Genomic DNA, 27,009 nt, shown 5'->3' with positions numbered 1-27,009 from the left:
GTGGTTTCGGGTCTAAAACTGTACCGTTGTCAGGTGGCTTTTGTTTTTATTTGTGAGAAATTGGTAAGTAGTATAAATATGTGTATTATATAGTTTTGAAGCGTATATATTTCTTGTTATTGGCATTATCTTGTTAGTAATTGATTCTCAATATTTACCAAAAAACGTTGACTTAACCTCATTTCGTACACGTGGGGCCAGTTGTTACAATAATCTGGGGCCAGGTTGTTACTGTAACAACTTGCCCCGAACACGTTAATGTAAGAATATATCGAAATACCTACAATGGTTACAATATGGTTACCATAATTTATGATTTCACTAAAAATCCAATATTATGATCAGACATATTTTGTAGATAGTAATTTGTTTGTAATGAATAGCATACCTACCTACATTTATTTTCGCAAAGCATGTTAGAAACACAGATTAGGTTTTATTAAATTTTTCTATCATGAAATTGTTTTGGTTGTTTTCAGATAGCTTAACATGGTGCGAACGTATACCAAGAAAACCACAAGGGGTATTATTCCAACCGAACAATTTGAAAGGGCGGCGCAATCGGTTTTACAAGAACACTTGTCAATTAGGGATGCTGCTACTCGCTATGGAGTTAATTTTATGACATTGCACCGCTATATGAAAAGAAAATCAAACTTAGGTGCTGAAAACAGTAACAAGAACTTAGTCGGCTACGCTACGGCCAGAAAAATATTTAACAATGCTGAAGAAGAGGAACTTGCCGAATATACTGAGCATTCTGCTAAAATTTATTACGGTCTTACAGCTTCTGATTTGCGAAAATTTGCATTTCAATATGCAACAGCCAACCAAATATCTGTTCCGGAAAATTGGAAGGTTAATGAAATAGCTTCCAGAGACTGGCTATATGGATTTTTGAAGAGGCATCGAACTTTATCAGTCCGGACACCTGAAGCTACTAGTATGGGTCGAGCTACCGCGTTTAATCGTCATAATGTGTCACAGTTTTTTAACAATCTCGGCGAAGTTTATGATAAATATAAATTTGAGCTCCAAGAAGTGTACAATATGGACGAAACTGGACTTACAACTGTCCAAAGGCCTACAAAAATCATTGCAAAAAGGGGAACTAAGCAGGTAGGTGCTATCACATCTGGAGAAAGAGGTCAACTTGTTACCTTGGCATTAGCTGTCAACGCAACTGGAAATTTTGTAACTTCATTTTTAATATTTCCGAGAAAGAAATTCAAAGATGTTATGGTAGCCAATGGACCTCCTGGTTGTGTAGGTGCGTCTCATTCCTCTGGATGGATGACATGTGATAACTTTTTGTGGTTTATGAAACATTTCGTCCAGTTTGTACGATGTAGCAAAGAGAAACCCGTTTTGATGGTATTAGATAATCACGAGTCTCATTTGTCTATTCCGGTGTTGAATTTTTGCAAAGAAAATGGAGTGGTTCTTTTAAGTTTCCCGCCACATACATCACACAAGTTGCAGTTGCTTGATAGGACGGTATTTGGCCCACTTAAAAGATATTTTAATAGTGCTGCAGATGCATGGTTAAGATCTAATCCCGGTAAAGTAATGAACATTTACGATATACCTATCGTTCTTAAAGATTTATTTCCTCTTGCTGTTACACCTCTCAATATACAAAAAGGATTTAGTGTGACAGGAATTTGGCCATACAACAGAGAAATTTTTCAAGATGATGAATTCTTGCCCGCAGAGGTAACAAATAGGCCAATAACAGAAAATATAAACGCAACAGTAGTCATAGATCCGGCACCTATTGGCACCGAAACACATAGAACTCCTTCCCAACAGCAACCTTCTACAAGCACAGATTTTAACTTGGCGATAAATGAACCTGTCGATTCACTTACTCATATAACGCCCCAGGAGTTGAAGTCTTATCCAAAAGCAATGCCAAGGAAATCCAAAGGGGGTCGGAAGAAAACAACTTCCGCTGTTCTTCTTGACTGATACTCCCATTAAATCAGCTTTGGAGGAGGAAGAAAAGGCAAGACAAAGAAAAAAAAATGTGGGGGTAACCAAAAGAAACATATCAGGTGAATCAAGAAACAAGGTAAAAACTACTGTTAAAAAATGTAAGAAACGGACCGTCATTACCAAAAACACCTTCAAAAAATCAGATTCTGAAAGTTCGGAAGAGGATGAGGAATCGACGTGTCTGGTATGTTTAGCTCCATTTTCGAAGTCCAAAAACGAAGAATGGATTCGGTGCATTGTGTGTCAAAAGTGGGCACATATTGCTTGTGGAAAAGACGATGATTTTTATATTTATATTCACTGCTCGTCCGATAGTGACTAGTTTAACATTCTTGTAAACAGGTTTGTTCAGATTTTCATTTTTTATTTTATTTCATTTTGTGTTATGTTTATAATATTTTTTGTAGCTAAGCAAGGGTTCTTTCTGTGACCACTAAATAATGTTGTGGGAAGTTTTTAGAATTTTTTTTTCTATTGTAACATCTTACCCCATGGACTGTAACAATTTGCCTCATAGTGGGGTATGTTGTTACAATTAACAAGTTGAGTTAAATTGATAATAACAAAATGTTAAATATGATTTTTTAAATAAATTAAAATTAACATTATTTGTGTAAATGTATCAACTACCTTAATCCGATTTTAGTTTTCATATAAAAGATCTACTATTGCCCAAATAAATAATAGAATCAATTATGTAACAACTTGCCCCCCTCTCCCCTATGTTTGAAATCATCATGCAACCTCTTCTGTCCACGGCTGGAGATAGGTCTCTCCCATTTTTCGCCACTCTTCACGGTTCTGTGCTTCTTGTTGCCATTTCTTGGATATTCGCCCAATGTCGTCCATCCAGCGTGTTGGTGGTCGTCCTCTGCTGCGTTTGTCTTCTCTTTTCTGGTCCATCTTGTGTCTTTCAGTCTCGCTATGTGACCTGCCCAATTCCATTTCAGCTTGGCTATACGTTCGACGACATCACTGATACCTGTTCTTTTCCTTAAGTCTTGATTCCTTATTTTGTCTTTTTTTATCACGCCGAGAATTGATCTTTCCATGCGCCTTTGTGCCACTCGCATTTTTAGTGCTGTTGTTTTTGTGAGCGTGAGAGTTTCTGCTCTGTATGTCATAATAGGAAGAACGTATTGGTCAAATGTCTTCCGTTTCATAGCAATCGGGATGTTGCTCTTAAAGATGTCTCTTAGTGAACCATACGCCGCTCAAGCAAGTGTAATTGGTCGTTGAAATTCGCAGGTCTGGTTGTCCTTGCCTATTCTGATTTCATGAACAAGATATATGTACTTTTCTGTCAATTCTACCACTTGATTTTGGATGATAAGGTGTTCGCTGGGAACTAAATTTGTCATAAATTTGGTCTTACTGATGTTCATTTTTAGACCTATTGTTGAAGATACGTTTTCTAATTCCTGTACCATTTGTTGTGCTTCACCCAGAACTTCGGTAATAAGTACTTTGTCGTCGGCAAAACGCAGATGATTGAGCATTTCTCCATATAATTTCATTCCTCTATTTTCCCACTTTGGCATTTTAAAGGCATATTCGAGGACCGTTATAAATAATTTAGGTGAGAGAGTGTCGCCCTGTCTCACACCTTGCTTGATATGAATTTCTCTGGTGGTATCATGTAGTTTTACACGCATTGTGGCGTTTTGGTATAATGTTTGTACTACCTTTGGGAGCCGGTAATCTATTCTACTATTGTTCAGATTATAATGCTGTCTAATTACACAGTGTCGAAGGCTTTGTGAAAGTCTACGAAGATAAGTACCAGTGGTCTGTTATATTCTAGCGACTTTTCTATTAAGGTTTTTACTGTTTGCAGGTGATCGTTTGTTCCGAATTTTGAGTGAAAGCCAGCTTGTTCTCGGGGCTGGTAGAAATCTAACTTTTTCTCTAGTCTTGTCGTAATTATTCGGGTAAACATTTTATAGATGTAGTTTAATCGGCTGATTGGCATATAGTTCTCATTCTCATTTATCTTCGGCATATGGCTAACTTATTTTAATATTTTTAGCAATGTCTTTTAACCTGCACATTTCTGCAATTATCAGTTGCGATCGAAATACAAACAAAACAACTTAATCTAAAATATTTCTCTAAATTGTAACTATTAATTATCATATTTTTGAAGTAATCACATTCAGGTTATTCGTTAGTCTTATTGGAAACTTAAACACAAAATTTTCAGGTAAATAACTTATTTTACAACAAAATAGATCAATTATAAACAGGAACAAAGACGACAAGGCAGAAGAATACAAACAGGAACAATAAAAATTAAAATAAAAAAATACGAAGGGCTTAAGAAAAATAAATGGCAGATAGATGTTCCGTCATGGAAGAATTCGAAAGGAAGCATGACATGTTCAATGTGTTCCTGGCAGTTCGAGAGGGTACAGGCTTGGATAATACGCCTACTACTAATATTCTAATGGCTAATATGAAAAAAACTATTATAAATGAACGAAAAATTCTTAAAATATTGGGTTAATACGTAACTGAAGGCACAGAAAATACAAATCTATTGAAGTCGCACTACAGAGTCAGTCAAATCAAGAATGCAGTTGATTTGTTTTGTAGACAACATTCAAATACAATTCTTAAAAAATCCATGAAGATCACATAAGAGTTTGTTTTTATCGATAGTGAAATTGTAACGTTATAAACGTCACATCTTTATTAATTTATATTTAAATAATTATTTTATGTTAATTTCTTTATTAATTTATTATTTCCTTAACCTCCAGCTTCGTTTTTACTATTTTTTTCTTCATAAAGTAGTTGGCGCCCTCTGTCTTTCTTTTCTCTTCTTTTCTGTCCCGTAGAATAAATATCCGCCCTCTCTTTCTGTCCGGTAGACTAAATATTCTATTCTGTGTTGACAGAAAAGCTAATTTCATCATATAGGAATATCCTATAACATCTGTGCTAACTTCATGCAGTTCCTTCCTACTATCTGTCAATCACCTTTAATGGTGAGTCATTCTCTTGGTGCAATATTCTCTTGGGGTGAGTATTTTCATTGTAATCTTTATTATATAATTCTAACAGCATTTTCAATATTCGTAACCCCACTTCTTTCGAAAGCACGTTTTTCGAATATATGCATTTAGGGATCTATACCCTGGCCGCTTAAAACATGGAATCCAAGGTCGCATGATAACTTAATGCAAGCATCGACAGGCGCTCGAAACTAGACCTTATGGGAAACTGTTTACACCGTCATTATTTGTGTCATGATACTATAACTTAAATGTTTTATGTGTTATGATTTGTGTTTTACTTTCGCTGGCTGGTGAATTTTGTGAAAATGTTTAAAATTAATGTAAATCAATAACCTCTAAAAAACGGTATAAATATATTATAGCAACATTGTTAGTTCGTTTTTGTTGAGCGGTGTAAACGTGGGAAAAGCGGTAACATAGGAAGAGGAATATTTAAGAGTGCGTGCCATTCACATGATCATTCCATCTTTTCAGCGGCTCAACTATAAACTAAGTAATAATAATTATATTTCATTTTATCCTTGCCATCCGCTATTTGTTTAGTTGTAATTTTGTAAAATAACAAGGAAATTAAACCCTTTTTGATGTGTCTCTAATACAAGCTGTTTCTGATATTTTGGTTTATTGGCTGTATTTATCGACCATATTCACGGTTTATTGGCTATTTTAATTGGCCGTATCATTTTACTGACCGTATTATGAAAATTTATCGAATCTATTGGAGAACCTAACCACTTAGTTGGGAGGCCACACACACACACACAGAATAGCTGCAGCTCTCAGGAGGACCTAACCGTCTAATTGGGAGGACACACAAGCAGCCCATTAATGCCATCGTTGCCTTAAGTATCATCCTCACTATGTTCATTGTTAAGCATTGGCAAGGTTAATTGTTTCCTGTTTTTAATAAATATGATTAGTTAAAAATTGTTTTATTTGCTATCAGCTAAGGGTTCAGGTTTGATTCCTAGTTTAAGACAAGACGAACTCACACTTGAGATACTGAGCTAGGCGAAGCATAGACGATAAACTTTCATGGTTGATTAAGGTATAAATAACACTAATCGATGTGACGATACCTAACAACAGTAATCTGTGTGCTCAATATAACGAAAAGATCGTCAAGTACAAAGATCTGGAAATACAAATCAGCAGACAATAAAGAATGGAAAGTATCCAGACGATACCTATGATTCTTTCTACTACTGGAGTCATTCCGAAAAACCTCCCAGAAAACATATAAAAGCTGGATCTTAATCAACATCTATATAAGACCATACAGAAAGCTATGCTTCTCTCAACATCCAAATACGTATGAATTTTTTTGGGAGATACACCGACTTATCAAGTCACCTAGGACTCGATAACATGGAAAGAGTTCCACCAGAGCTCAATTATTTTGATACAGTGGGTATCTGGGATGAGTGAATTTTCCCCTTAGAGGAAGTGTAAGCCGAATGGCTATATCTGAGTAATAATAATAATGTGGCTAGATTGGTCGTAAAAGGTGACGGTTCTTATCTAGGAGCGGTAAGGAACCAGGGAAAAGAGATATATGAAAAATCTTAATGAAGTTTAAGTGTTCTTTGAGTCTGTGACACTAAGCAAAAAGCCCATAGGATTTCCTGTAGAATGATATCAATGTTAGTAGTATCAGCCTATAATCAAAAAGAATCGGAAAATCAGATAAAATAATATCAGTAATAATAATAATCTCAGTCATTAAAATCATGTGTCTATTGATAATAATAGCCGGTGGTATTTTAAGTGAAGGTGCATTGACCCAGTTCACTCTCATCCTGTCTTAATTTCTTTCTTTATCATAGACTTGTTTTTTTATAATTTTTGTTTTGAAATTTTTGCTTTAAAATTATCTCTGCGGGTGGTAGCGGGTAGATACTCATCTATGATCCCGATAAGTGACAGATCTACTTCAGGGATGCGCCCCTGCCCACGCGAGCCTTGGTTTATCTCCTAATACCATACAGGGGAAACCATTGTCCTACCCTCAGTCCATATCCAAACCTACCTTTTCTCTCCCAGTACCCTGGATGGATTTACCGATAACGACCCTAGATTAAATATGGAAATGATTTTTGATTAACGAATAGGAAGATAGTCCTCCGAAGAATAGGGGGTTGAGGCGCCGGGCCTGCTACCCGACACTCGGAAAAAGTCATTATGCAAAAACCAATCCAACACAGCCTCGGATTTTGGACGGAAACAAGGATATACGACTTGGCGAAGAAAAAGGACTATAAGAATAGAAACGTGGAATATACAAGGACCATAAGGGAAAAGGAAGATTTTTTCAACGCACTAAAAGATGTATTAGACAGGACAAAGGAAAAAGAAGATATTCTACTAATTGGAGATTTTAACAGCCACATAGGAAAGATGATGAAGATATAGTGGGACGATTCGGAGAAGACGAAATTAGAAACGACAATGGAAGTCGGCTAATCGAAATATGTCGAGAATACGATTTAGCCATAACCAACAAAAGATTCTAGCATAAAAACATACATAGATACACGTGGGAAGGACCTAGTAGAAACCAAAGATCAATTATTGATTTAATAATAGTAAGAAAAGCCAGCAAAACAATAATACAAGATGTAAGAGTATACAGGCAAGCAGAATGTGCAAGTAACCACCGATTAGTGCTAGGAAAATTCATATACACGGGAAGACGACAAAAACACAATATCCAGAAAATGAGGAGATGCAAAAAATCGCAAATACGAGGTATAAAGAAGAACTTCTACAACAATTTAGTACTCGAACACTATATCAGAATAGGCTACAGAATATGCTACAGATGAACGAAGAATGGACCCCAACAGAAATGTATCAACACCTAAAGGAAAAAATAAACAATGCGGCAAACGAAGTGCTGGGTATTGAACAACATAAGAATACATATTTGGAGAAATAAAGCGACGACTTAGAAGAGATGATTAAAAGAAAAAAAAGTGCATTTCATAAATGGCTAAACGACAGAACCTCAGGAACACGGGGAGAATATGTTACCCTCAGACAACAAGTTAAACAAATAATAAAGCTCGAGAAAAACGAATACTGGGAGAGAATGTGCAGAGACATAGACAACACGATAGGGTATTACAGATCAATGGAAGCATGGAAAAAAATAAAAAACATCAGAAGTAATAAACGAAGTAAAAATACCATACAGATAATTACATCAAAAGAGTGGACAAAGCATTACACAAAATTATTGCAGGAGAATAGGCCGGAGTATATCTCATACGACCCTGTGACAATAATAACTGAGGAAGCAGAAATCACAGAGGAAGATATAAATAAAGCACTAAAGAAATCCAAAAACAATAAAGCACCAGGACCAGGGAACATAAAAATGGAACTGATGAAATATGAAGGCGCAAGGATAGTATCCTTTATACGAATGTTGTTCAATAAAATCGAAGCAGGAGAGAAGATTCCCGATGAGTGGAATTTATCATATATGTCCTCCATTTTCAAAAAAGGTGACAAAAGGTCACCAAATAACTACAGAGGGATCAGTGTAATGCCTTCAATAGCAAAAATCTTTTCATCAGTTATAAAAGAAAAACTAGAACAACACATGGACCATTATAGCGAAGAACAAGCCGGATTCCGAAAAGCCAGATCATGTTTAGATAATATATTCATTATAAGACAGGTGATTGAAAAGAACAAAGAAAAAAACATTGAAACACATATGACCTTTATCGACTTAGAGAAAGCATACGATAGCGTGCCCAGGAAACAACTATGGGAAGCAATGAGAAGAATGCGCGTTAGAGAGAAATGGTTGAATATAACACAAAGACTGTATAAAGAAACACAAGAAGTGCAAATAAAGTTAGGTAATGAAATAAAAAAAACAATCACCGCAACAAAAGGCCTCAAACAGGGATGTGGTCTCTCACCTACACTTTTTAAATATATATATATATATATATATATATATATATATATATATATATATATATATATATATATATATATATATATATAGATCAGGCTTTGAAAAGATGGTACCTATAGAAAATGCGGAACAATGGGCATACCAGTACAAGGGAATATATTACAGTCACTACTTTTCGCAGATGATCAAGTCGTTTTTGCACAAGACAGGGAGGATATGGAATATATGATAAGAAAATTAAAGGAAGAATATGAACTTTGAGGACTCAAGATAAATATGTGCAAGACCGAATACTTATGTATTGGACCCGAGGTTGCAGATTTGAACTTAAGTTTAGAAGAAGAGACTATTAAGAGTTGTAAGGCTTTTAAGTATTTAGGGTTAATGATTAGCCGAGATGGTACTTGTATGAAAGATAGAGAAATGAAAATAGTACGGAGAAAACAAGCCACAAAAGCACTTCATGGAGTGATATGGAACAAAACTCTAACCAAAGAAAACAAAAAGAGGATCTTTCAAAGCACAGTGATGAATATTACCCTATATGGAGCGGAAGTATGACCAATGACAACAACAATACGAAATAAAATAAGAACAGTTGAACTGGACTTTATGAGAAGATGTCTACAAATCACAAGAGCGGATAGAATAAGAACGGAGGAAATATGGAACAGAATGGAAGTAAAATGCTCAATTACAAAAAAGTTGGAAAACAGAGCCCTGCAGTGGTACGGGCATGTACAAAGAATGCCAGAGCATAGGTGGCCGCAAAGAATATTAAACTGGGACCCGCCGGGAAGAAGACGGAGAGGAAGACCTGCTACAAGATGGAAAACATACGTCTAAAATGCTATGATAGATAGAGACCTCAGAGAAGGTGACTAAGAGAATAGAGTGCTGTGGAGGACGAAAACGGCGAACTCATAATGGGAAAAGCCGAAGAAGAAGAAAATTATCTCTGCTTTCCATAGAGATACGTATTAGGTTGTCAGGGATATCTCTCCTAGCTTTGACCGCATTCTTTGTTACGTCTAAAGATGCTTCCAACGTCTAAACCATGCTTCACGTCATCTCCTACGTTGCAAGCTATAAAATTGTCATCGCTGGTTTTTAGAATACGATACGTGTAAGACCTAAAAGATACATGATTGGTCAGGAGCTGCTTAAAATATAAATTTACTCGTTATATAGATACCATTTTATCACCTTGGGTATTAGATTTTTGGTCCACTGTGCCTTGTTTGTACGTTCCTTCCATTCTAATTGCCATTCTTAATTGCTCTCTGGTAGCGGCTCTCACTTAAGGTAGGTGGAAATTCCTAGAGTTGTATGTTTTATGTCAAAAATTAATTAAACGGTTACTTAATATTCTTTGAATTTAAAGGCCTACACACTTTTAAAAGTATTCTAACCCTATTAATCATTTTGAATAAAATGAAGTAAAGTAAATTTTGACATTTAAAAAATCAGGTGATTTAGCCCATTACTTTCGGTTTACGCCCAATTTGGTTCTTATTAAACATTAATCATTTTAAAACGAGCAGTGTCAAATATCTAAACGGCAACGACCGTCACTTTCGCATGAAAAAACTTTTAGAAAATAAATTTTCGCCCTAAGAGATAAACTTCATACTTCTCAGTGGGTTTACAAATTGAAAAATGTATCGCTAATTTCATATCAAAAGATTCGCAGTTGGCTTTGTGTTCTTTTATATTAAACGTGCCGTAAAATATACGGAAGGGTTTTATCTTGGGTCTGCTTTATCCTTAACTGTTTGGGGTGAGACAGTGATATTCAACATATTATATCTAATACTAATGTTTTAGTATGCTATATTAATATTATTCTACAGATTTGTCTAAAATTGCTAGCGACGTATATATTTTTATTTTTATATATTTTTATTTTTCTATATGAAATAAATTTATTTCATATAGAAATTTATTTCATATAGAAAAAGTCCCTTGACGAAAAGAAGAAATAATGAAGAAGTAGAATTTACGAGATGTCATCGAAAAATCCTGATCTGTCTAGTGAAGTTTAGAATATCAGAAAAAATATATAAACATATGTTGTTGACAGTTTTAAGTACCAATCATAATAGTTGTAATTGAAAAAATTTATTTATAAATCCTTTATAAAAAGTATATAATCAAAACACCCTATCGGGCTACATCACAGAACGTTTTCGGAATTAATATTCCATCATCAGCGTGTTTAAATGTACATGTTTTGAGCCACTAAATACTTGGGTAAAATACGATAAATGTTTTTAATTTGAATTTACTACTACTACTACTTGTCGGTTTATAACGTTCTCCGCCGTTTTCCGACTTCCAATCGCCACTTAGACCGGTTGTTCCATAGATCTTCTTCTATGGCCCTCTCTCTCAGTTCTTTATTTATTCCTTCGCTCCAACTTTTTCTCGGTCTACCTCGTTTTCTCTTTCCTTCTGGTTGCCATTTTAGTATTTCTTTTGGCATTCGTTGTTCGTCCATTCTTTGTATGTGTCCGAACCAGATAAGTTGTTTTGTTGTTAGGTCATCTGTGATTGTTCGTTTGATTCCCATTATTTGTCTAATACGTTCGTTGGTAATCCTTTCTCTTCTAGATCTTCCTGTGGCTCTTCTCCAAAAATACATTTCCGTCGCTTTCAGCGTTGACAGTGTTCTTTCTTTCAGTGGCCATACCTCACAGCTGTATAAAGTGATATTTTTTACTATAGTCTTATATATCCTCTTTTTATTTTCTTTGCTGATGGATTGGTCCCATAAAATGGTGTTTAACATTGTGATGGCTTTTCTCCCTGACGTATTTCTCTTTCTTATGGCGTTGTCTAATGTTCCACCTTGAGAAATAGTGATACCTAGGTATTTGTAGTCACAGCAGTGCTTTATCGTAGTGTTATCGTCTAATATGAGATCTTTTTGTTCTGCTCCAATGCACAGGTATTCGGTTTTCTTTTTATTTACTTCTAAACCCCATATATCATACTCTTCAATTAATTTTCGTGCCATATAGTTTAAATCGTCATAATCTTGAGCCATTATTACTTGATCGTCTGCAAAGTTAAGCGTATATACCATAGTATTGGTGAGCGGTATCCCCATTGTCCTGCATTTTTGTTTCCATCTTTTTAAAGCACTTTTGAGGTATATTTTAAATAAAGTGGGAGACAAGCAACATCTTTGCTTTAATCCTTTTGATGTTATAAATCCTGTTGTTATTTGTGTCCCTGCTTTTATCTTTGTTATTGGTTGGTTGTATAGCACTTTGACGGCTTTTATTAATTCTATATTAATATTCGTGCTTTCCATTGATTGCCACAGTTTCTTTAGTGGAACGCTGTCGTAGGCTTTCCGTAGGTCGACGAACAACATATAAACCTCTTGATGCCTTGCCATCTTTTTTTCTATTATCTGGGTTAAGGAGAAAATGTGGTCAATAGTGGATCGACCCGTACGAAATCCTGCTTGTTCTTCTGCTTCATAATCTAAGTATTCTCTCTCAATGCTTCAATTCTGCTCAACGTGCTTCAATCAGCTTATACTTGATACCGCTAATATAGCCATAGCAAAATCTCAACTTAATAAAAAACACAAACCCGTTCCCTGGCGGAATAAACAATGTGAGGTCGCTGGAGAAAGAAAGAACGTTACTAACTGACCCACAGGATATAGTAAATGAACTAGCTGATACCTATCAAACATTCTCATCCAGCCAAATATACAGTAACGAATTCCTAACCTACAAGCAAGAGGAGGAGGCAAAAACTATTACAATCTCTGACAATTTCAACCCAATCAATACACCCCTTAGTTATGGGGAGTTTCAAGAAACACTTAATAGCATGAAAGACATATCACCAGGTCCAGATGACATACCAATACAATTTATTAAAAAACTTCCCATAGTAGCAAAAGAGTTTCTCCTCAAACTTTTTAGTATTATTTGGTCACAAAAAATCGTTCCCAAAAATCTGGAAAAATACCATCCTTATCCCGATTATCAAAGCAAATAAAGATAAATTACACCCAGATTCATATCGTCCTATCTCATTAACATGTTCCTCATGTAAACTTATGGACAAAATAGTTAACAAAAGATTAATGTGGACCTTGGAACACAATGATCAACTTATCATCGAACAAGCTGGATTTAGACCAGGCAGATCTACAAACGACAACATTATCAATCTGGAAAACGCTACTCACGAAGCTTTTAAAAATAACCAAAAATGTATGGCAATTAACTTTGACATAATTAAAGCATTTGACACAGTATGGAAACATCGTATATTAAACATTCTAAAAAAGCTGATATATCAAGGAAACATTTTGGCCCACATAAGCATTTTTTAACTTAAAGAACATTTCAAGTCCGAGCAAACGGTGCTATATCTTATATTAGAGTACAACTAAATGGAATCCCACAAGGATCGATTATCAGTCTTACTTTATTTTTAGTAGCAATAAATGATATAATAAAAATCATTACGAAACCTGGCAAGACTATATGCTGATGACCTGATTCTTTACATCAAAGGCAAGAACGTTAATAATATGGCGTCAATATTACAAGAACACTTAAATAAACTAGCAAATTGGTCCCTAAGGTCTGGTTTTAGTGGTTGTTCCAATAAAACAAAATGTATACTATTTTCAAAGAAACATTTCGAGGATAAACCAATCCTCACTCTTGAGAATCAAAATCTTTCCTATACAAACGAAATAAAATTCCTAGGAATGATATTTGATCAACAGTTAAATTGGAAAAGTCATATTCAGCAGTTAGTTGTTTTATGTCGAAATGGCCTTAATTTGTTAAAGTACCTAGCTTGAAAAACTTGGGGTGCTGATGGTAAAACACTGCTCATGTTATATAGCTCCTTAATTCGTTCCAAGATGTTCCTACATAACACCTCCATAAGGATTATAATTGGGGCATACAGAACAACTCCGATAAATAGCATATAAGCCGAAATAGGTGAACCCACACTAAAGCTTCGTAGATAGCTGTTAACCCTAAACTATGCTTCTAATATACATATGTAAATAAAAGAATTCCAATAAATAATATTTTAAACATATCTATGATGAATGACTCGTCAAATTTCAATCTTTCATATTCCCGCAGAATCCATCATGCAACGAAACTAATTAACTAGAAGCAATTTCCACCCTTATATTAATCCAAAAATATATCTTCATGTCCACCTTGGATTGTAAAAATTCCAATACTCAATTGTAGTCTATTACAATTCCAAAAAAATAGCACTAACCCCAATCTTATCATACAACACTTTAGAGATCTAATTAACTCTCATTCCGATTACACAGTATACTACACAGATGCGTCTAAAACTGAAAATGGAGTCGGGTGGCAATACTTAACAACACAGAGATTCTCAAACATAAAATTCCAGATACTGCAACCGTATTCACAGGAGAGCTTTATGCAATCTACCATGCATTACTACATGCAAATGCGAATAAGATAAACAAAATGTTAATCCTGACAGATTCTATATCATCACTACACCTAATCAAGAAAATATACACCCAGCATCCATTAGCTTTACTAATAAAGGAAGAACTAAATAAATTACATACTACAGATATAAGTATCAAGTTTCTTTGGGTCCCATCACACGTCGGAATAGCAGGTAATGAAGCAGCCGACCGAAATGCAAAAGAAGCCATAAATAATAATAGTACCCAAATGTCTCTCCAATCTGTTAGTATGGATCTAAAAAATGAAACCTATTTTCGAGATCTTTGACAATAAATGGAAATCCACACCTTCAAAGCTTCAGGAAGTAAAAAATAAAATTGAATCATGGCAACCACCCGATGTGAAAAACACCTAATTTGTGATCAATGCGGTTTACTCCGTACAGTAAAACATGTGCTAGTGGAAAGGTGCGATAAGTTTAATATCCATAGAACTAAATACCATCTACTAAATAATCTTAAAGACATTTTAAACTCAAACAACAATATTGATACATCGATAACTATAATGTTGTATTGAATGTGGGCTCCGAATATTTTTAACATTAACAAAATTTAATATAAATTATAAATTGTGAATCTTAGTGATATATTGAAATAAACTATAAGTGTACAAACTCTTTACATAATATCCAGTTAAATTAGCATTAAAGTCAGCAAATTGCAATTATTTGTTATTCTTGTCAATAAACAAATCCAGTTTTACCAGCCAAATAACCGCTTTTAGTAAAGACCGATATATCCTGTTTTAGCAGGTGTACAGGGGCTTACTTTTCACTAAAAGTTTATCAAAATGAATTCAAACATGGAATCACACAACAGTTCTACAATACAAGACCATCAAAGTCAAATAAACGCATCACAGTCGTACTCTTTGGCAGCGTCGAAAGTGCAATTTCCTTTAAAGTCCCAAGCAATTATCTTTAGTGCCTTAGAAAACACCAAACTTAAAGACTACCTTCTCCCACTTGGAAATATATTTCAACCGAAAAATATAATATTCTCTTTGAGAATATCTAATAATAGTTAGTTAGTTACACCAGCGGAACGACGTGTGCTCTCCGGCATATGCCCTTCAATACCGCACGACTTGCTAATTAATGAGTTACAAAAAATCGGCATAGTTCCTGTCTCCCCCATGACATTCTTCAAAATTAGTGCTTCTATGCCTCAGTACAATCACATCCTTAGTTTTCGAAGACAAATCTATATCAGTCCGCACAATCTAACACTATCAGAGTCATTTACTCTTGTTTTTGACAACACGACATATAGAATATTCATTTCTCAAGACAGTTTAGTTTGCTTTAGATGCAAGAAGCCAGGTCACATTGCTTCACAGTGCTCTGAACCACTAACTCAACTAAACCCCAACCAAAACAATTAAGCATCGGTATCCAGCGCAACAAATATATCCTTGCAAGCACCCAATGACACAAACCCTTCTCAGTGTGAACAAATGTCTATATCTAATATCCCGGAGATACCGAACAAAGTAGATGCATCAAATAAGGACAGTCACATAATTAATCAAGCAAAATGTAACTTTGATGAAATTATTTCACCTGAAGCAAATCCATCTTCAAAAGAATGTAACATTTTTCCACCACCTAAAGTCTAAGCAAAATCACTTCCAAATGCTCATTTCCTCTCTTACTTGACCCTGCTAAAAACTTCATAGAAAATCACCCTCTATCTTTTCCTCTAAACTTTGATCAACTTAACTGCTCCCAATGAATATCACGGGATCAACAGATCCTATAACCACAATTCAAGAATATACCACAGACCTATCAGCTTTGTCCCATATGCTCAGTCAAGTTTACCCCCATTGAAAGAAAAGATCCATAAAACGTAAATTCAAGTCCATAAGGAAAAAAACCCATAATTATCTTGGCAGAGAGGCATCGGACGCGGAAAGTGACACATCTCAGTTAAGCCAACATTAAAATTCAAGTTTCTACTTCAGTGGAATATTAATGGATTTTTCCATCGCCCTGCTATGCTCCAACATCTAATTGGTGAACAATCTCCTGATGTAATATGCCTACACGAAACTAATTTGAATCCCAAAAAAAAATATAACTCCAACCAATATGCATCAGAAACAGAGTGTCGTTGTGTCGCAGGCGATTTAAAAGTTTATTTCAAAAATTAGTTGTTAAGTGCGTGAAATCGGGAGTGGAATGACTCTAGTTCGAAACTCAGAACCATCAAAAGTGACATTTTTTCATGGAAGTTCACAGCAAGAAGTAGAAGATGCCAAACTATTATTACACTTCTACGACTTGGACACTGTAGGTATACTCACGCCTATTCTCAGATAGTGAACCTCCAAAATGCGAAACATGCAATACAGTAGATAGTATAAAGCACTTCTTGATAGACTGTCCTAAATATGTAAATCAAAGACAGTCTTACAATTTGCCAAATAACCTGAAAGCACTCCTCAACAAAAGCTTAGTTCCGGACAATTTATTAGGTTACTTAAAATGTATAAATATGTTACACAAAATTTAACTTAATTAATTGTTACAAATGTTCAATTGTTCACAAATTGTAATTAATTGTTACAATGATTGATTGTTACAAATGTTAAACTTAATATTATTACAAATGTTACAGGAATGTCGCTAATAACCTTTGGGTGGATGCGACTTTGTCTCTATAAATAAAAAAATATATATATAATAATAAGTAAAGTGTAATTAATTGTTACCGTTCCGCTAATAACCTAATTAGGTTAAAGCGGGTTTTTTTGTAAATATTAAAAAAAGAAAAATAAAATAAAATAAAAAGTAAATATGGTATTAAGCATTGTGTCATCAAAAGCTAAACGAAAACTTGACACAAAAAGATAAAATAAATTTTATTTAAGCATTTAAAACATCGATTATTATAGCATTTATTAGATACAGAGTACCGCTACTGTGTTTATAACTTAGATCGACTATGATAAAGTTTTTACAAATACCTTTGATGTAAAAGTATAATACCAATTATACGTATATCAAAATGTATGATAATCCAATCAGAAACAAAAATTAACACCTACCTTGCAGTATAATTCGTTTTCCCTCTTATAGGATGGTTAGTTATTTTACCGTCAAAAATGTTAATATTTGGAGTTGTAGAAGGAATCTCGTTTTCAGGGGCTACTGTAGATGGTTTATTTTGGTCAAAATTCAATGCATTTGGGGACCACTGGTTTTCCTTTCTATTCGTTTCTTCATTTAAACTATTAAATTTGGGAAGAATTGAATTAACAGAACCAACTTGATCCTCTTTAGATAACACTTCTTGTTTGACATCACGTTTTTCCATTTCTTTGTTGTAATTTTCGCATGTTATTATTTGAAGACCAATGTTTTCTGCGTTCTTCTGCATAAGTAAAATATCGGTTTCTAAAACGAAAATAGTATTTTACAAAAAAGATATTACGTGGTTTTAGTGTAGAAATGTTATACATGGAATGTATCGTTGCTTGAGATACCTTTGTCCAGTTTAATATTATAATTATATGCTTTGATATTAACGTGTGTCCCTAAAGTTTTCGGAAAATTTTAGATTTAAAAGTTTATTGGTAGGAAGCATTGTATCAAGTTGCCATTGGAAACCAAAGTTATTAAACAACTTAAACGATATAAACAATGTCAGTTTACACAAATACGGTTCGTTAAAATATCGTACAAACTTAATATTCGTCAAAGCATTTATCGTTTAGTTGGACACGTACCAAAACGCGATATTCTAAGAATTTTTAGTGCTCAAAATATTTCTGTGTCAACGATTTACCAGACAATTAAATATTGCGAAAATGGTATACATGCCTTAATTTGCCCAAAAGTGGAAGACCAAGAGTTTTAACTTCTGCTCGGAAACAGAAATTAATTTAGAGTATGGAGAACCAATTAGAAAAGTCTTTGCAAAATGTCGGGCAAAGATGTAATGTTTCACGAATGACTGTAAGTAGAACAATTTCTAGAAATGAAAAAAGCTCCTAAGTACACATCAGCCCAGTTAGAAAAAAATCCTAGATGTGGCCGTACATTGGGACGTATTCATTTTCCTGGTAAAATTCTCATTATTAATGACGAAAAGTGTTTTATCCAATTCCGAAATGAAGGGCAATGACGGATTTTATACACGCAATGGACAAGATGCACCGGACGAAGTTAAGTTTAAGGGAAGAGTGAAATTTGCCTATAAAATTTTAGTATGGTGTGCCTTCTCAGAAGCTGGTTTGTTAGGCGTGATCGCGGTGAAGCTCTCAATCTTGAAAATTACGTTGACAGGCGTCTTACAAAGCTTGTTCAAATTATAAATACCCATCACCCCAATGATGAAATCATATTTTGGTCCGACCTAGCGTCATGCCATTACGCCAGGAGAACCACAGATTTGTTAACTGCTCAAAATATAAATTTTGTTACCAAGCACGACACCCTCCAAATGTGCCTCAGGCAAGGCCTATAGAGGAGTTTTGGGCTGTTTTGAGTCGAATGTTGTATAATAATGTCTAGGAATCCCAAAATGAAGATCAGCTAAGGCGAAGATTTTTGGTAAAAATTTCGTGAAATCGACTTATAAACAGTCCAAAGGCTTATTGCACATGCAAGAGCAAATTTACGTGTCATCGAAGATCACGGACCTCTTTCTTTTCTATAAAAATATATTATAAACCTTAAATATGTAGAATTTCCTGTATTAATAAACTTAATTTGCAATTATAAAATATATATTTATTTTTTCCGAAAACTTTAGGGACCTGCATTATATTTCAACATGAAAATCAGTTCTTCAAACAGTAAGAGTAAGGTACTGTTACGATAAATAATGACGTGTCATATGCCTCAAAACTGTAAACATATTTACTGCTAATATCTTTTCTGTTCTAGATATTTCGGCGCTCAGTTGAAAAACCAGTTTCAGCCGTCGACCGACTTCTAGCGTTCTTCTAGTAAATTCGCCGAAAGACCAGTCCTTGAGGGACGTTCTCGTCTACCCACCTTTAAGGAGCGTACACATATGCGAGCAGAACTGTTCGCGAACCGTTTGTGAACGCTATATTCGTCTATTTAAGTTCGCAGTTAAATTTCTACGGTGTTCGAGACTATAAATTGTTTCTGCTAAGTGTGCGATGAGATCATTCGGTTAAACAAAATTGCTGAACGAGCGCGGCTTATTCAAAAGTAACGAGAGAAATTAATAACAGATAATGTAAACAAAATACCGAAATATTTAGAATAACGATGTAAATTAATTCTCGGTTTGTTATTAGATACTTAGGGTATTGGATAGTCGAACATAAATATATTTTTAACGAACTGTTCGAGAACAGCTAACGAGCAGTTCTCGAACCGTTCGGCTCGCATGTGTGTACCCACCTTTAGATACTTAGGGTATTGGACAGTCGAACATAAACATATTTTCAACGAACTGTTCGCGAACAGCTCACGAGCAGTTCGCGAACAGTTCGGCTCGCATATGTGTACCCGCCTTAACGTGAACGTCGTCTAACTGTTCTAGGAACGTTACGAAAGAATAAACCTAAAATTTCTCTAGTGCTTACACACCAAAGGCCAGAAAAAACCATTATGTTTGCAATTCAAGAGAAGTGTACTCTTGTATCGTATGTACCCCTGAAAACTAAAAATGTTTTGGTGATATCTACTGTGTATTACGACGACAACATTGATAATGCAACAGGTAAACCAGAAATAATCATAGATTATAATAAGACTAAAGGAGGCGTGGATTTCGTAGAAAAACTCTGCGCGGCATACAATTGCGCTATAGCAACCCGTCGCTGGCCAAAAAACATTTTTTACAGTTGTTTGAATGTCGCTGGGATAAATTCCTACATTATATAGAAATCGATTACAGACACACGCATTCCTAGACCAAAGTTTTTGGAAGACGTAGGTTTTCAACTCATTGACGAACATATTCGCAGACGAACCCTGGAACAAAATATTTTAACGACAATTCGTATGAGGTTAATGGAAATTTATGGCATTCAGACAAGAAATCAACCTATCCAGAATAATGTGTATGGAAGTCGTAAGTTCTGCATTAGTAAGGAAGACCGCAAAACTCGGTTTCTTTATAGGCAGTGTGGCAAATATATGTGTTTGGAACATTTACCCGGACTATGCGTTGTGGACAGTGCAGAATAAAATGAGGAAGCAAACGGACAATAGTTTCAGTTTATGTTGTTGAATAATTTTATTTTTTTTTTGTGACATTTCAACCCTTGTTTTTATGTTTGTTGATATTTTGTATTCAAAAACTTGACATGTTTTTGTGCAATTTTATCTCTCGAAAATAAATAAATATTGATTATATCTTATTATATTGACATTTAAATATAGTTTTATTAAAATAACAACCTAAGATATTCATTATTAAAAAAGTCGGTGTCGTAGACCACGTTACCAGCTATGTTACAAGAATTTACGTTACCGGCGGAAGGTTAATAGCGTCTTTTTGCTGGTTTTATTTTAATGATTGTCTCATCACTAGTCCTCCAAGTATAAGATCGAGGTAGTTTTAACCCTTAAATCAATAACCTCGATAAGCTACATGACCTATCATATTTTTCCATATAATATAAATGAAATATCATCATCCTTGGTGCTACAGCCCTATAAAAGAGCCTCGATCTTCTCAAGTCTATTACGCCAGTCAGTTCTATCCATTGCCAACTGTTGCCAGTTTGCTGCGCCTATTTGTCTACCATCCTCATCTAAACCATCCCTCCATCTGAGTTTTGGTCTACCCCTACTTCTATTTCCCACAGGTTGTGACATAAGGATTTTTCTAGGAGGGTTGTTCTGCTGTGATCTTGCCAGATGTCCTGCCCATCTTAGTCTTCCTATTTTTATAAAGGATACTACGTCTTTACCACCAAATATATGTTTATATCTGTGATATATCTCGTAGTTGTACCTCCTTCTCCAAACACCATTTTCAAAGATGCCACCAAATATTCTTTTCAGGATCCTTCGTTCAAATATAAGCAGGAGATTTTCATCTGCCTTGGAAATGGTCCATGTCTCCGACCCATATGTCAACGCTGGTTGTATAAGGGTTTTGATATTGTTATTTTTGTTTTTTGGCTTAAGTTTCTGCTTTTCATATATCTACTCAGTCCAAAATAGCATTTGTTTGTAGGATTATTCTTCGCTTGATTTCTTCCGTCATGACGTTCTCCTTGGTGATCAGGGAGCCTAAGTATGTGAATTTGTCCACCACTTCAAAGGTAGAATTATCAACCGTGAATTGGTGGCCGATGTTTCTGGCTCTATTGTTGAGTGTTGATGCCATTATCTTAGTTTTATTTTCATTTACTTGCAGGCCCATATTTTTTGAGGCGTTTGAGAAGGTGGTATACATTTCTTCTAGCTTGCGTGTTGTGCGGGCAACTAGATCAACATCATCTGTATATGTCAAAATTTGGGATGATTTATTAAAAATGTTTCCTCTGCTGTCTATTTGGGCATCCCTGACCGCCTTTTCCAAAGCTATGTTGAAAAGGAGACACGCCAGCGCATCTCCCTGTCGCAGCCCAACATGCGTTTCAAATGCCTGTGATTGTTCGCCCTGTATTTCGACTTTGCAAACAACTTTACGCATTGTAGCCTTAACCAATCTTATCAGTTTATCGGGGATGTGAAATTCATCCATGGCTTCATACAATTTATTTCTTAGGACACTATCATAGGCCGATTTAAAATCTACGAAAAGATGGTATGTGTCGATATTGAATTCATTGGTTTTTTCCAGTATTTGCCTTAACACAAAGAAATATATTTTTACAAAATCATGGTAAACCAAAAAAATAAGAAGGAATGTCTACCTCACTAGATTTAGACAAAAAAAATCATTGCTACTTGGTCTTTAGTCTTTGTCTGCTACACTGACATCACTATCGTCAAGTTGTATTAAATCTGCTATTCTAGCTTAAAATTGCTCTAAATTTAGCACGTGCGTGTGAAGCCGACGTCATTTTTATGTGGATTATCACGTTTTACGCGAAAAAGAAAACATGAACAGGTGATTGGAATAACACGATTCAGCAATAACTCCGTCACCTACTGCAATAATCAATCATTTTTTTGTAGGTTAACACAGGTTTCTTTATATACCTAATGCAATAAAATGGAATTCTGTTAAATTGTGGCTAAACATTATATTGCAATAAGCTTTTTAATTATATTGTAATCGTATTGGATATATTTTAAAAAATTTTAATAAAATATACCATTATGCACGAGAAGTCTTTACTTCTATGTAAGTCATATAAAATATTATTATTTTGTACCCATGAGGTAACTCTGGTTAAAGTCAATACCGCAGTCAATTTGATTATTACATTTAAAAAGCTAATTCTTCGATAACTTTCTGCATTTTCCGTGTTCTCTACTTTATTCTTATAAAGCAGAAAACTTATTGCATCATAAAAACCCATAGAAAAGTCTAGTTGGACGAAACAATTATTAGATGACCCAAGTATTCTTTTCCGTTATCTGGAAGATGCTTGTAGAACTGATGAGTAATTCTATCAACTCCTGGTGTTATATTAGGTTTTAAAAATATTCCATTGCTATTTGAAGATCTTCCATCCTAAATGGCCGGTCTAAATGTTTATTGAGGATGAGCGGTTATGCGTACAACACAGGATCCGCTGTTATCTCAGCTTTCAAATGCTTTAAACTGTTCCAGTTAGCACCTTCCCCAGTGGCCAAACTTTTAAACTTATACAGCCCAATAGCTTCCAAAAATTCTTTTGAATCTTTTGTATCTCTTAAAATCCATGCAGCATTTTTGTAAAATTCTTTCTTTTTCAGGTCACAAAGATGCTTACATTTCTGTTTAACTCCTCTATATATTATTATTCGTTGCATTAGTCAAGCCAGTTTTTCCAAAAATACGATATTACTTGCTTCCTTTTCTGGCCCACTCATTAACAGCCAAATCTATATTCGATAAATAAAAATCTATGGAAAACAGATTCTTTGTATCATGTCATCTTTCACTCTCTTCAGACGCAATACCAAAAATTCCACCATACAACAGCAATCTTCGTATTATATAAGAGTAGTAGACTCACATGTTATGTATTGGCAATATCATTTTAAAGTCTTCTACTTTAAAATGTATAATGTATGTCTGAATTTTTAATATAAATAAGTCTGATAAAATTAAATTATTAGAAGAATTTTTCACCAAGTAACAAAAAAAACAAAATTTGTTTAATTTGCTAACATTTGTATTTTGAGAACGATTTTCGAAGTGTAAATTGAAACGTCAATAAACTTACTTTAACCTTTAATTGTGGCTTATTTCCATTTAAATAGTCATCATCATTGGCTCCACAGCCCATGGTGGGTCTTGGCCTGCTCAAGGATAAGTCTCCATTCTCTCCTATTCTTCGCCTTGGCTTTCCAGTTTCGTACTCCCAACATTCTTAAGTCTTCCTCCACCTGATCCTTAAATCGTGTCCTGGGTCTGCCTCCCCTTCTCACTTCATCTATTCTTTGGTTATAAATATGTTTTGGCGGCTCCATATCATTCATTCTCTCTATGTGACCTAACCACCGCAGCCGGTTTATTTTGATGGACCTAATAATATCCGGTCTATCATACAGGCGGTAAAGTTCAAAATTATAGCGTCTACGTCATAATCCGCCCTCCTGTACTCCTCCATAGATATGTCGAAGGATTTTACTTCCAAAGCATCTTAAACGTTCTTCATCGCTCTTTGTCATCGTCCATGTTTCCGACGCGTAGGTAAAGATGATCTTGATAAGAGTTCTGTATATCACTAGTTTTGTTCTTTTTGTAACTAGGATTCTTCTTCTTCTTCTTCGCGGGACTAGGATTACATCTGTTTGTCTGACTCTTATTTTGTTTCAGTCGTTGTTGACTGTACATTATTTTTCCACCTTTTTGGCGGCCTTCCAACGGGTCTTCTGCTATACGGCTTGTTGTTTTTAGAGATGTTTACTAATCTATCTGGTCCCATTCGGTTTACATGTTCGTTCCAGTGTTTTTTTCTTGTTTTTATCCACCTGTTAATATTTTAAATTTTGTATTGTTCGCGTATACTTCTGTTGGTTTGTCTGTCTCTTAATGATATGCCCGCTATTGATCTTAATACTTTCATATCGATTTTGTTGATTTGTTATTTCGTCTTTCTTGTATCGGTCCTTGTCTCCGCTGCATATTTTAGGATTGGTCTTACTGTTGTCTTGTATACTTTCATTTTGCTTTCCATGGTCAGATATTGGTTTGTCCATATGGTTTCTCGGAGGCAACCACTTACTCTTGCCGCTTTTGATGCTTGCGTTGTGGTCTCCCTTCTTATATCCCTGTCACTAGTGATCTCTACTCCTAGGTAATTGAATTTCATTACTTGTTCTACAATTTTGCCGTCTATTTCTAGTTTGCATCTACGCGGCTCTTTACTGATCACTATACATTTAGTTTTTTCTACTGATATTCTCACATTAAGTTTGTTTGCTGTGATATTGAAGGTGTGAAGCTGCCTTTGTAGGTTATCTTCGTTATTAGCAATTAGTACTGCATCATCGGCATAGCATAGTATCGTGATTTTATGCGCTCCCATGTGGTATCCCTGTCGTTTTCTTCGTGAATAATTTGATTCATCACCATATTGAATAACAATGGGCTAAGCGAGTCTCCTTGGCGGATTCCTCCTTTTAGTTCTATGCATTCTGTTTCCCCTGTTGGCATTATAACTCTGGTCTTGTTGTTCTTGTTAATTTTATTATTTGTCCTTATTATCTGATGGTCTATTTGTTCAGCTTGTAATAAATTTAAGATGTCATTTCGCTTCACCCTGTTAAAAGCACTTTTTATATCTACAAAGCACATATATTCTTGTTTTCCATATTCAATAGACTTCTCTATTATTTGTCTGATAATAAAAATTGCGTCTATTATGCTGCGGTTCTTTCGAAAGCCTTGTTGTTCATCTGTCATGTTCGCTTTTTCCTCGATTTTATCTTTTATGACTCCCATTAACAATTTTAATGTACTATTCATTAGACTAATGCCTCTATAATTTTCAGGATTTCTCGAGTCTCTCTTTTTAAGTATCGGTAGCAGGAGACTTTCCTTCCATTCCGCTGATACTACTCCGGTATTTATTATATCGACGTGGAACAAGGCTTGTTGTTAAAATTTTTTTTAATCCATAATAGGCTCTATTTGCCAGATATATCCGTATTTCTGCACTTACTGCATTATTCTGATTAACTTGTGAGCCTAGGTATATAAACTCTCTTACTCCTTCGAAAGTATATGTTCCGATCGTTAGATATTCGGGTTGTGCTGCTTGTATATAATTTGATACATATACTTCCTCTTACTAGTGTTAACCTCTAGTCCCATTCTTTTTGTGGCTGCATCAAGCGCCTTGAATGATTCGACCACGTCCGCCTTTCTTCTTGCAATAATGTCGATGTCATCGGCGTACGCTAGTAATTGTACGCTGCGATTAATAATAGTTCCTCTGGTTGTTATTCCAGACTCTCTTATCGCTTTCTCCAGTACAATATTGAATAGAAGGCATGATAGGCTGTCTGCTTGTCTAAGTCCTATCTAAAACTGGAACGTTCTGGAAACTCCGTTCTGCACTCTAACTTTACACTCGACTCTTGAGAGGGTCGCTTTTATCAATTTTACTAAGTGTACTGGTATGCTGAATTCTATCATGGCTTTGTACAGTGCGTTTCTTTTAACACTATCATAGGCACATCTAAAATCAACAAACAGGTGATGAGTATCAATGCCATACTCATATGTTTTTTCCAGAGCTTGCCTTAGAAGGAATATTTGATCGGTCGTTGACCTTTCTTTATGAAACCCACACTGATATTTACCCATTATGTCTTCGCAATATCCCGATAGTCGGTCGTAAAGAATATATGCCAATATTTTGTATGTTACGTTTAGGAGGGTTATTCCTCTGTAGTTGTCACATATTGTTTGATACCCTTTCTTGTGGATAGGTACAATTATACCTACATTCCAGTCTTCTGGCAACTTTATTTGCTTCCAGATCAGTTCTACCAGTCTACATATACAGTATGTCAGGTTTTTTTTGCCATATTTTAAAAGTTCTGAAGAAATGCCATCTGCCCAGGAGCTTTATTTTCTTTCAATTTTTGTATAGCTTGAATGACTTCTACCTCTGATGGGATGTTATCTTTCTCTCCTTCGTCGTCAATTTCCTCGAGTTGGATTTCTAATTCGTGGAGGCCTATCTCACCTCTTATTAATATGTTCGTTTAAATAGTAACTAATTTAAAATGAAAGAAGTAAATAGCTTCAGAACAATTTTTAATATGTATATAAGTAATCTTAAAGATATAAAATTTACGAACTTTTACTTGTTTGGGATTTTCACTAATAAACACTAATTGTCAATGTGTGTTATACGATAAATGAATCATAATCTCTGATATGTTTTTAGAGCCAAAGGGTTCAACAACAGAAATGTGTTCTACTTA

At 35.0% G+C, this 27,009-nt stretch overlaps 1 protein-coding gene across 2 annotated transcripts in view; it reads right to left on the bottom strand.

Annotated features, from left to right (window-relative positions):
• LOC140440595 (uncharacterized) overlaps positions 1-27,009 on the bottom strand; it is a 79,631-nt gene that overhangs the window by 11,162 nt on the left and 41,460 nt on the right. For both annotated transcript variants that reach the window (XM_072530971.1, XM_072530970.1), the window contains exon 3: positions 17,523-17,871. In XM_072530971.1, coding sequence (XP_072387072.1) covers positions 17,523-17,871 — 349 coding nt within the window. The remainder of the gene's footprint in view (positions 1-17,522; positions 17,872-27,009) is intronic.

Source organism: Diabrotica undecimpunctata, chromosome 5, assembly GCF_040954645.1.
Source record: "Diabrotica undecimpunctata isolate CICGRU chromosome 5, icDiaUnde3, whole genome shotgun sequence".
NCBI classification, from domain to species: Eukaryota; Metazoa; Arthropoda; class Insecta; order Coleoptera; family Chrysomelidae; genus Diabrotica; species Diabrotica undecimpunctata.
The sequence above is the reverse complement of the archived record's forward strand: the minus strand, read 5'-3'. Positions and strand labels throughout refer to the sequence as shown.